A 12266-nucleotide genomic window follows, 5' to 3' on the forward strand; every position below is an offset into this window, starting at 1 on the left:
TACCTTATGTTACCTTAGCAATCTTATCTCATGTTACCTTAGCAATCTTACCTTATGTTACCTTTGCAATCTTACCTTATGTTACCTTAGCAATCTTATCTCATGTTACCTTCGCAATCTTATCTCATGTTACCTTCGCAATCTTACCTTATTGTTACCTTCGCAATCTTACCTTATGTTACCTTCGCAATCTTACCTTATGTTACCTTCGCAATCTTACCATATGTTACCTTAGCAATCTTACCTTATGTTACCTTAGCAATCTTACCTTATGTTACCTTAGCAATCTTACCTTATGTTACCTTAGCAATCTTACCTTAACTTATCTTAACAATTTTACCTAACCTTATGTCACCTTAGCAATTTTACCTAACCTTAGCAATCTTACCTTATCAATGGTTACCTTATCTTACCTTAGCAGTGGTTATACAAAATTAAGTAAAATAAGGAGTTAAATGATTAGCTGCAAAATAAAATGATCTGTTATATAGATCTCTTTATTTTTTTAATGAAAACTTTGTCCTAAGAGCTTAAAGACTATCAAAGTTGCACTTCCTCTCCGTTTTTGGATGTGACCAGTGATTGGAGGATACATAGGTATTGTGCTTTTGATTGGTTTACTGGTCATATCTTAATTTGGAATAGTAATGCACTTTGCTGGGGTCTTTAGCCCATTAGCACTGAGGAAATAATAAAACAGAGCATTTCATTACACTAGAATATAGTATAATATGGAACTAGCCCTTTGAGGATTTGTTTTAAATGTGAAGTGTCTTGGAACTGCTTTATAAAGATCATTGAATTTATCATGAACTCACATAGCCATTGTTAGAATATAATCAGTGGTCATTCCATAATTCATATCTGAGGTTCATCACAATTCTTTAGAAACACGTATCTAATGATTATCAACAGAAAAACACCATTAAAGTCTATTGGGATTTTTGTAGATAAATAATTTAAGTTTTTACGAAAGGATTGGGATCTAACCCTCTGTTTTTTGTCTATGGTCTCTTATATTTGAAAAGTATCTAAAGCAATAAAGCTAAAGAGTACTTATGTTATCTTTAAAAGGTCAGTCTACACCTTGGTCAACTTAAAGTCTTACCTTAGATTAAGCTGCAAATAGTCTCCCACACCTTTTCTATATCATGCAGCAGGATCAGTAAAAAAAAATATTTTAAAATGAATATTGTTTCTGGCCAGTTTGAAATGGCTGCCAAACTCAGCCCACTGATGACGACATGATCTGGGCTGCATATGGCATCCAATCACAAAAGGCTCACTAGTTGAATTCAACAGACTGTCAATGCTATTCAGCAGAATGCCTAGGTGTAGCCCAGATTGTGATGTCATCAGTGGGCGGAGCTTGGCAGCCATTTCAAACTTGCCTAAAACAATATTAATTTTAAAATAACTTTTTTTACGTTACTGCTGCATGATATAAAAAGAGTACAGGAGGCTATTTGCAGCTTAATCTAAGGTAAGACTTTAAGATGACTAAGGTGTAGACTGTCCCTTTTTAAAGATTCATAATTCTAAATGCAAATGTAGTATCTGATGTTAATAAATGTGTGTGATAGGTTTTCCTTTCTTGCTATGGTTAGTTTTTGTTAAATGTTACCAAGATGGAAGTTACTTATCTCTATGGATACATCATTGGCAAAAGTAACCATGAATTTTGATAAAATATTAATTAATTTAAGTAAGTAAAATATTTATGTGTGGTTTTCTGTAGTATATGTGATTTCTAGTCATAGTAATATGATTAACTATATGACAAAATGTTTAACAAAATTCTATTGGTGTATTTTTTTATATTTATATATTTTTTTAACTTATTACATTTTACCAAAAATCCTAGTTAACTTAATTGAGATTTTGCTTCTTTTCCCTATCAGGGACCAACCTGTTTCCTCTACCAGTGCAGTGTTACGTCAAGACGCCCTTCCTCAGCCCCCGCACCTGGACCCAATACAAGTGAAAAGAAATGATCACCAGTCCAAAAACACTAGCACAGCTGATCACCTACAAGAAGCCAGCAGCCCTCAAAAACCTTCCTACTATCAACGGAAAAGAAAAACAGCCCCAGATAGTAAGATGGGAAAGGTGGCGCCATTTCTTTCCACTGTGTCAAGTATAAGGAAGACCCAGTCCGTTCATGACCTTGTACATGAAGGTTAGACCAAATAATCCTAAATCTCTTTTTTAAGAAACCTGCAAATAGTATTTAGGCAGACCAGTCACATGCATAGTGCTTCATAGCCTAGAATGATACATATCAAAATTACACAACATTTATATCGCTACTATTATACATTGTGTGGAAATGAGGATTCTGCTTTATAGTCCATTCAAGGCACAGCGATTCCATATTTGTAAGTAAGCTCAAAATGTTAAAGGTACATAATAGTACATTAGTAAAATGTTATGTGCTAGAGCATTTTGCTTTTGTTCTTGTGCCTCTGTTTAGCCCTCACAAACGAGTTAAACACACAGCTACAGTCTGTCCTAGAGCAGCAATTCATGTCTACTCATGAGCCACTGAGAAGCGGCATATGTGCTTGCCCACCAATCACTGCTCATGTGAAGTTTAGGAGTAGATTTAGAGGACCTAATCCCACACAAAGGCTATAAACACAGTTACATAGTTAGAAGCATGCAGTTGTACAATAATATGCTCTAGACCAGGGATGGCACTGGTTTTTGAAGCCCCTGGCAATAGAAATAAAAGTGTGAGCTTTGGGGAATTTTTGTGAGTGAGCAAATAAGGGGGCCACAACTAAAAAGAGCCCTCTGGAGGGGCAAATAACAGCAGACCAAGGGATACTCTGCAACCGTACCGTCATCTGGCCCTATGCCACTGGATTTTTTTATTTGACTGTTTAATGGTACAGGAATACATTTATATATGGCCATTAAAGGGACAGTCTACTCCAAAATGTTTGTTTAAAAAGATAGATAATCCCTTTATTACCCATTCCCCAGTTTTGCAAAGCCAACATGGTTATATAATATAGTTTTTACCTCTGTGATTACCTTGTATCTAAGCCTCTGCAGACAGCCCTCTTATCTCAGGGCTATTTATTATCTATTGACTTGCATTTTAGCCAATTAGTGCTGTGTCCTGCACAGCTCCACGGGAGTGAGCACAATGTTATCTATATGGCACACATTAATTAGCAGTGCAAATGCATGTTATAAAAGGCTGTCCGTAGTGGCTTAGAAACAGGCAGACATTTAGGGGTTTAAATTAATATAACAATGTTGGTTGTGCAAAGCTAAGGAATGGGTAATAAAGGCGTTATTTTTCTTTTTAAACAATAACAATTTTGGTGTAGACTGTCCCTTCTAAAATATTGATCTCTGGCCCCATATGTTGGCAATCGCTGCTCTAGACTATTAGAGCATTGTACTATTGTTGCAATAATACGATATATATATATATATATATATATATATATATATATATATATATATATATATATATATATATATATATATATATATATATATAAACAAACTACTAAATCTGCACTGGATTGGTGTAAAAATATCCTAATTCGGGGGGTAATGGTAAATAATCATAAAAACTTACATTTTAGATAAGAACTAGAAGTCCCATCAAGTGTTTATTTCTTTTTGAAGTGTAAGATTAAAGGGACAGTCTACTCTAGAATTATTGTTTATAAAGTTAGATAATCCCTTTATTACCCATTCCCCGGTTTTGCATAACCAACAGTTATATTAAATATTAATGTACTTTTTACATTGTATCTAAGCCTTTGCAGACAGCCTCCTTATTTCAATTCTTTTGACAGACTTGCATTTAGTCAGTCAGTGCCCTCTAACTTGTGGTCACAATGTTATCTGTATGGCACACATGAACGTACGCCCTCTAGTTGTGAAAAACTGCCAAATGCATTAAAATATGGGTCAGCCTTCGAGATTTTAGGAATTAGCATATGAGCCGACCTAGGTTTAGCTTTTAACAAAGAATACCAAGAGAACAAAGCAAATTTGATGATTAAAGGGAATTGGAAAGTTGTTTAAAATTGTATTTCCTATCTGAATCATGAAAGTTTAATTTTGATTAGACTGTCCCTTTAATAAATGTATAGATTCACCTTATGTATCTGTGAATATGTTTTAAAGGGACATTCTTACGTAAAAATCAAATGCTTTCATTCTTTTGGGAATTTTATTGTAGCACTAGTGTTCCTAGGTTAGAGGAACAGTCTGGTCAAAATTAAACTTTCATGATTAAGATAGGGCATGCAATTTTAAACAACTTTCTAATTTTCTTTTATCAAATTTTCTTTGTCTGTTGAAAGCGAAACCTAGGTGAACTCATGTATGCTAATTTCTAAGCCCTTAAAGGGACAGTATACTGTAAAATAGTTTTGAAGCCACAACCTAATAAAATGGGTCGAACTTGTAGGTATAATCAGACCTCATTACTGTATCACATTGTGTACATATACACGTTTCTTTATCTTATATCTGTCACTAAACCAATCACCAGTACTTGGAGAGAACAATGGAAAATCAATATTTTATTACCTTATCTCTGCTATATCCCACTGGGAGTGTAATTTCCTCTGCTGGCTGTTCTTACACAGCTTATCTATAGCTTGGACCTGCGGCCACAAATTTTCAGAATAGGTGGGGATACCACATGCTAAATCAACTATTTCAAATGCCAATATAAGGGTAAAGGAGCTACTTGTAAACAATTGAATACACTCCAGCAGGTACAGTGGATCATTGGGAACAAATTAAAGGGGAGAAAATTTTTGAGTAAACTGTCCCTTTAAAGGCCACCTCTTTCAATGTATTTTGACAGTTTTTCACAGCTAGACGCGCTAGTTCATGTGTGCCATTTAGATATGATTGTGTTCACTACTGTGGAGTTATTTGAGTCAGCACTGATTGTCTAAAATGCAAGTTTGTCAAAAGAACTGAGATAAGGGGGCAGTCTGCAGAGGCTTAGCTATAAGGTAATTACAGAGTTAAAAAGTGTATTAACATAACAGTGTTGGTTAAACAAAGCTGGGCAATAAAGGGATTATCTATCTTTTTAAACAAACATTTTTAAGTAGAGTAGTATGTGTTTGTCCCTGATAAATGGGTTAAACACAGTCATTCTCGGGTGGTTTAACACATTGCAGCAGATAAGCCAATAAGGTGTGGGATACACATGTAGCTGCAAATTACCCATTATGTCCTGTTCAGGAGCTGTGGTGCTTTGCTATGTGTTTAAACTTTGTGGGAGGGGTTAGTGGAATTGGAGACACTAAGTGCTAAAATGATTTGCTCCCAGCAAATGACAAGATTTTATTTTTGTATTAGAATGAAGCCCTTTTAATAGTATTTGTTGCAAAAAACTTCCTTTACTGATTGAGGTCAAACATTCCTATCAGACCTGTAGGGAGAATTTATTTACTAGATGCTTATTGATGAAATTCTTTTTTACTTCATCAAAAATAAATATGGCCAATTTAACCACGTTCACACTAAAAATCTTTGTTTTTCTAACATTACAGGTGAGAAACCAGCGGTCAATGGATTTGCTGTTAAACTGCGTCCACAAACCCAAACCGCTGCTGAACGGGAGCAGAAAGCTAGTCACCGTCGTACTTTGCCAGCAACCTTGGTGAAAATGGAGGGCATTCCTTCACCTGGGCCTCTTCTTACAAAAGAAGTTAAAGCTTCTAAAGGGAGATCCTACATGAACCCAACAACAAGCTTCATGGCAAAAATATCACGGAGTGCGTCTGTGGGAGAAAATCTTAATATAGGGGATACACCAGACACTTCTCCGACTTCTGACCCAGAAGTGGGACCACCTTTTACAAACTTACTGGAAAATGAGAAAAACAGACAGTCGGTAAAGGATAATGTAATTCTAAAACCTGCTTTGCAACCTATTACAAACTGCTCTCAAAAGACCTTTCCAACAAAGAATCGATCACATCTGACTCTTGACATTGCAAAACCTTTGCCTGACCGGCCTACATTATCCTTTGGTAGAAGCAAAAATTCTTGTGAGCTAGAATCTCCAAAATCTCCAGCAAGTAACCTGAAAACTAAACTTTACTGCCCAGAAATACCTCACAGGAAAGAAATACAAAGTCCTATGGGATCTGAAAAAGTGTGTGGTTCATGTGAAAGAGAGTTTCAAGATGAGGAAACCATCCCCAGCTACAAAGTGCATGATTTTCAGGAAGCAAGCTGCTCAAGTTCAGAAAGTATGAAACCCCATAGAGTTAGATCCTCTACGTTTAGCTGCACTCCAGATTCACATTCAGGGCTTTGTGCCGTAGAATCAATCAGACCAAGGTCTCCCTCACTCAATGCAGCTTCTGCAATGGAGTCAGGTGGGCACAAAGGTCCACCTTTGGTGGTCTCTAAATTTCTGTCTCCTGTCTGTGTGAGTCACCTTACAATTCCATCTCATCTCTCTCCGTCCAGCCTCTGGCCTGTCTTTCCTTGTCCACGCCTGTCTTCTTTCATTAGCCACCCACACAATGGTGAGGCATGTGTTACTTTTACTTGTTGTGCTTTTCCCATCTTTTAACTTTATTAATTTATAAATCATAAGACATAAACAATAGTGAGTAGCATCTCTATATGGTATTTTACTTGCCTTGCTATTGTAAATATCTGGAATTAGCCAACTTGTGCAATTTCCTTTGGTAGTGGGAGGCTGCCATGCCTGTAGCAAAGAGCAGAGGGTAGCGATGTTATGTATGGTATCACCAGTAAGAGATTCCCCTTGCACGTAAGCGCCAGCATAAAAATGAAAGCACATCAAATTAAACTAATTATATTTAAGGGACAGTCAAGTCAAAATTAAACTTAAATGGATTGGATAGATCATGAAGTTTTAAACAACTTTCTAGTTTACTTCGGTTATCAATTTTTCTTAGTTCTCCATGTATGCTTTCTTAAAGAGTATTCCTATGTGAGTTCAGGAGCGTGCACGTGTCATCCTATCAGCCTACCTAGATTTTCTCTTCAAGCAATGGATACCAAGAGAACAAAGCAAATTTGGTAATGGAAGTAAAATAGAAAGTGGTCTATCTGAATCATGAAAGTTTTTTTAGTTTTGACTTTACTGTCCCTTTTTAAAGAAGATTTTACATTTAGTGTTCATAAACGGATTTCTTTTTTTGCTGCTTATTTTCCCCCAACCCCAATGACCAGCTACAGAAATGGCTTCTGAAAAAAATGAAACCACTTTCTACCATTTTGATGTAGTTTTTCATGTATTTTCTATGTCATCCATAAGCAGTTCTCTCACATATTTGGTGAAATTATGTAATTGATTTGAACTGCTCATGGAATATTATATATAGTATAGTTTTTGTTTTGCATTTCCCTACAATCCACTGTACATAGCAATACTTTTTACTTTTGACTGTGAACCTTTGGGGGAAAAAACTAAACAGGAAATTTTGGACGTTTAAAGATGTATTGAAGTTGTTACATTTCAGGTACACGCGTTTTTGCAATAATCATGATCTTAAAAACACTTTTTATCACTACTAACACTTGTAAAGGCTTCTGATAGTATTTATATTACATTACTGTTCCTTTCATTTAAGTTACGTGTTTAAAAAATGTATTTGGTAATTATTGTGCAAATAAATGGGTCTGTTTCATTTCAGCATCTGTCAGTTTTGAGCAGTGTGAGCTGATTGCCTCAGAGCTACACAACAGTCTCCAGCGAGCTCTATGTCTGTACAGATCGGTGAGTAGTAACCCAGAAACTTTGATATTGATATATTTCCTATTTGTTGGTAATTATAGCCACAAACATAAGAAATACAAAAACAGTGAATCGGATACTTAATAGTCCTCTTGAATAGTCCTGAATTTGATAGTTAATAGTCCTCTTGGGTTTTGTATATGTTCATTCAGCAATAGATTTGTATGTTGGAATTTTTCTTTTTACAAATTTTCTAATGCAAATATGCAATTTAATTCATTAGAGCATTCCATATTAGAATTACCTATCCTAGCTTATTGGGCATTTTACCTTCCACAAAGACCCATAGTTGCGGTGAGTCTACAAAATCATCAATTATTGCTGGGAATATCACTCCTGGCCAGCAGGAGGAGGCAAAGAGCACCACAGCAAAACTGCTAAATGTCACTTCCCTTCCCACAATCCCCAGTCATTCTCTTGTGCCTTGGTGCATAGAGGAAGTAAAGTTTTGGTGTCTGAAGAAAATTGGATTTACTTTTACTTCAAGCAAGATTTTATTATTTTTAGACAGAGTAGGTTTACTCAGATCTGTCCTTCAGGATTGGGTCTGGCTGTACTCCACGTTGGTCTCTTCAGTAGGACAGTGGTGGCTTTAAAGCAGTTAACTTGTAAGGTGGGCCTTGCTGTGTTTTCCTAACATATTTGCTGCCCAGAGTATAGAAAGCCCCTGAGTAGGTTTACTCTGTTCTTTCTCTGTTTACAGGCCTCTGTGAGGAGTGGCATCCTCTCACGCCGTGTAAGTTTTTCTCCTGTCGGATGGCTAGAATGCAGGTAAGTGCCTTTTTGTCTTCTGGGGCTAGGAGGCTGACACTGAAGGGGTTAATGACCCTCTGTTTTTTATGTGGGACAAGTTCCTTTTATGAAGGATATTAAGTCAGTGGGCAAGCAGTTTTATTGCATGTGATTAGGGAGACTTAGGGGTTATTCACCTTCACTGCAATAAAGAGGTTAACCACCTATGGGGGCTCTGATCTAATTTTTATTAAATATGCTCTTGGCGAGGTTCTAGTCATCTAGAATTTTAGAGTTTGTCTTCAAATCTGCAGCCCCTCTAGGTCCCATTTTGTTTTTATAGTGTACTTTGCGGGGACTGTTAGGAGCGTGCTATCCTCTCATAGTTGGCGCCTTTCCTATGGGGCTGCACAGGTTCCGTTTTTCTCAAGCGCTATGGTCCCATTGTTGATTTTCTTCATAAATAAAGAGTCCACAGCTGCATTCATTACTTTTGGGAAAACAAAACTGGCCACCAGGAGGAGGCAAAGACACCTCAGCCAAAGGCTTAAATACTCCTCCCACTTCCCTTATCCCCCAGTCTTTCTTTGCCTTTTGTCCCAGGAGATTGGCAGAGAAGTGTCAGAATAATTTGTTTTGTCTCTTATGGAGGATAGTACTCTTCAACATGGGACAGGAGTTTTAAGTAATCCTGTCAGTCTCTCAGTGAGAACCTGGATGAAAGTTAGTCTGGAGATGCAGGAAGAGTCTTTCTGCGAAACTATCCCGACTCTTTTTAACGGCTCCATAAGCAATTGGCGTTGTCGACCTTCGCTTTGCTGCCTGCTTCTTCTCTCAAGTCCATGGCGGAGGCGATGCTACTATTTGTCACACTTGAAGGGCTGTGTTCCTGTTTCCATGGCCTAGATTGCGGTAAGATCGTTTAATTTACTTCTTCATGAATGTACTTTAACACAGTTTTCCGGTCAGGATTTACTAAACTATATGGTCTCAGTGGGACTCCTTTTATATCTTAGAATCAAGGGTTAATATCGTCTGAGAGTAATTGTTGAACAGGGTTTTATGTAGTGATACTGAGGCTCATGGCTTTGGAACATAACGGCCTTGTAAGTGACGCGACCTTGTGGTTGGGCGCGCTTTTTTTTTAACTGTACGGTTCACCTTGTGACCGGGCGTGCTTACGTCTAGTTTCCCATTTCCGCATTCCTGACTGTGGTGACAGAGATTTTCTGGTCCACGGGTGTCTGGTTCCTAGGAGGTGGTGAGTGCCCCGGCCATTGTGGGTGTCAGGTGCAGTTTAAATTCTTTATTATATAGTCCAGTTTTTTGTATTCCTTATCAATTTATGGAGGATTCTGATGTTGAGATTGTTCACATTTTGGATTCAGTTTCTTCGTCTTGCGAGGAATGTGAATTGGCCCCGTTGGCACTTGTCAGTCAGTTATGTTCCATATGCCGTATTAGAGCGCCTTGTTCCTCGGGCTGGGGGAATCAAGGTACTGCAGCTGAGGCATCCACTTCTGGGAGTCCTGTCCACAGAGAGGCGAGTTCCCTACCGCTCCTTACTATTACACACGTGGGTAACCCAGATTATGTTTATAGAAACATAGAAACATAGAAACATAGATATTGACGGCAGATAAGAGCCATAGGCCCAGCAAGTCTGCCCCACCTTACCTAACAGTATAAACTTATCTAGTTCGTAGGATAGCCCTATGCTTGTCCCATGCATTTTTAAAGTCCCCCACAGTGTTTGTTGCTACTACCTCTTGAGGAAGTTTATTCCATAAATCAATCACTCTTTCTGTAAAGAAGTGCTTCCTCAAATTACTCCTGAATCTACCTCCTTGGCGGGTGGATTGTTCCCCCAGGAAGTTACAGCAAGTTTCTGCTTTCACATACTCTTGGCGATTGCACGTCTGTAAAGTCCAGATGTTTATTTGCAATTGTGCTTGTGCCCTTTTATCCCAGGTCTCCTGGCCATGGGAGGGCCTGTGCAGTTTCCTGCGGGTGTAACTGTCCCTGAGTGTTGTGCCTTTCGTTACAGACTAGTGCACCTTAGAGTTCTTCTCAGGCACGTTTTTGAGTTGCTAGGGGATCCTATCCTTAATGGTTGCAGGAATCCTCAGTCTTCTTCGAATGGCTCACCTCATTAGACGAAAGGGGATGAAGTAATCTCCCTAAAGTCCTGTTTCTTGAGATCCTTCCCATTTTTGTTTGGAAGAACAGGGTTCCGTTGGGCTGGTCCTGCGGTTTGTCCATTTCTTCTTGGGCATTAACCTGAGGGTTGCCTTTCTTTTATTTAATCCGGTTAGGATGATTTTATATTCTGATTATGTGTTTCCTTCTGGAAATTTATCTGGGATCGATACTCACTGTTTACTTCTGCAGAAGTTGTTAAAGGTACACATTTAGTCCTATGTTGTCTGTTACTTTTTCTCCCTCTCTAAGGGTCAAGTTAGGCGACCTGACAGTTATGGCCCTGGTTGCAGGTTGGTCCTACTTGGGCTCAGATCTTCTGTCTCGTGGATTGTTCATACACGTGGCGCCTATTCTGCTTGGCGCTGAGTGCTTACCTTTATTTCTGTTGCTTGTTTTTACAAGTTTCAGCTAAGCCGCATGGGTCCATGAGGCATGGATGATTGACAGTCCCCATTAGCCTTTTGAGTGGTTGTCAAATTCTGCTGCGTCACTCTTTGTTTCCGATATCTCGGGACTTAGAGTATCCCTTTTCCCGTGGGGTTGGGAGTTTGAAGGGTTTAGCTCCTCCTTACCGCCGGTCGGGCGGTTCTGCCTTTTGGGCTCTGGGAATTGTCCTTTTGGACTTGTTTCCTTTTGTGATTTCTTCCTTTGGATTGAGACCTTTTTTTGGACTCTGTCCATTTCTCCTTGTGGGATAGGCCGCCCTTTGGGGGGCCTGGGTTTTCCCCCTTCAGGAGATGTTTGCTCCCTATTAGGGACGATGGGCGAGTTTCCTTATCTGGGCTCCGTTTTGGGGTTCTTCCCGGGGTTAGGATGCACTCCATTCCTTTTTAGGGGTATTGTCCTCTGGTTTTGTACTCTGAGGTGCTATGGAGTCTAGCCTTTGTTTGTTCGGGTGACTGTCCTCAAGGCTATCACCACTGTCTATCCTGTATGCATCAGTTCTGTCTTATCCTGGAAGCTAAGCAGGGCCAGGTCTGGACAGTACTTGGATGGTAGTCCGTCTGGGCACACTAAGTGCGTTAGACGATATCCGCTTGATCTTGGCAGTCTGTGGGTTGTTTGGATGCCTGTTGGGCTCTTGAGTCTTGGACGGCTCTGTGGGGGTGGTCTCTTCCTTTTGGGTTGGGACTTTTTTTTTCCTGTTCTCCGGGATAGCCTGTTCCCCTATTGGTCTGTTTCTTATATCAGACGGGGTATTAGGCTCCCTGGGGTGGTGTTGTTTTAAACAATTTTGGGGCTTGGGCCTATGTCATGGATCTTCTGGTTGGTGTAGTGTTCGGTTCACTCGTTGGATCCTGCTGCGGGATGTTACCAGACTGTTATGATCCCTAGGGCTGGCTCGGGACGCTATGATTTTCCAGGGAACAAGAGCTATGGTTTCTGGTCTGGCTAGTTGAGCTGCTTGCAGCTTGGCCAGGTTTTCTGAGCGCTTTTGCTCCTTGGTGCTTGCCTTGCTTTTGACTGATATGGGTTCCCACCCTGGGGGGTTCTGCCTTGTTCATTAGTGACGTCTGCTAGATTTTTTCCAGTTCAATCTATGGCTTGTAGACATGTG

General features: G+C 39.2%; 1 protein-coding gene across 2 annotated transcripts in view; it reads left to right on the plus strand.

The window, feature by feature from the left end:
• MAPKBP1 (mitogen-activated protein kinase binding protein 1) overlaps positions 1–12266 on the plus strand; it is a 569961-nt gene that overhangs the window by 540991 nt on the left and 16704 nt on the right. For both annotated transcript variants that reach the window (XM_053697823.1, XM_053697824.1), the window contains exons 28-30: positions 1902–2179; positions 5547–6380; positions 7674–7756. In XM_053697823.1, the coding sequence (XP_053553798.1) occupies positions 1902–2179; positions 5547–6380; positions 7674–7756 (1195 nt within the window). The remainder of the gene's footprint in view (positions 1–1901; positions 2180–5546; positions 6381–7673; positions 7757–12266) is intronic.

The sequence above is a fragment of the Bombina bombina genome, chromosome 1 (genome assembly GCF_027579735.1).
Source record: "Bombina bombina isolate aBomBom1 chromosome 1, aBomBom1.pri, whole genome shotgun sequence".
Lineage (NCBI taxonomy): Eukaryota > Metazoa > Chordata > Amphibia > Anura > Bombinatoridae > Bombina > Bombina bombina.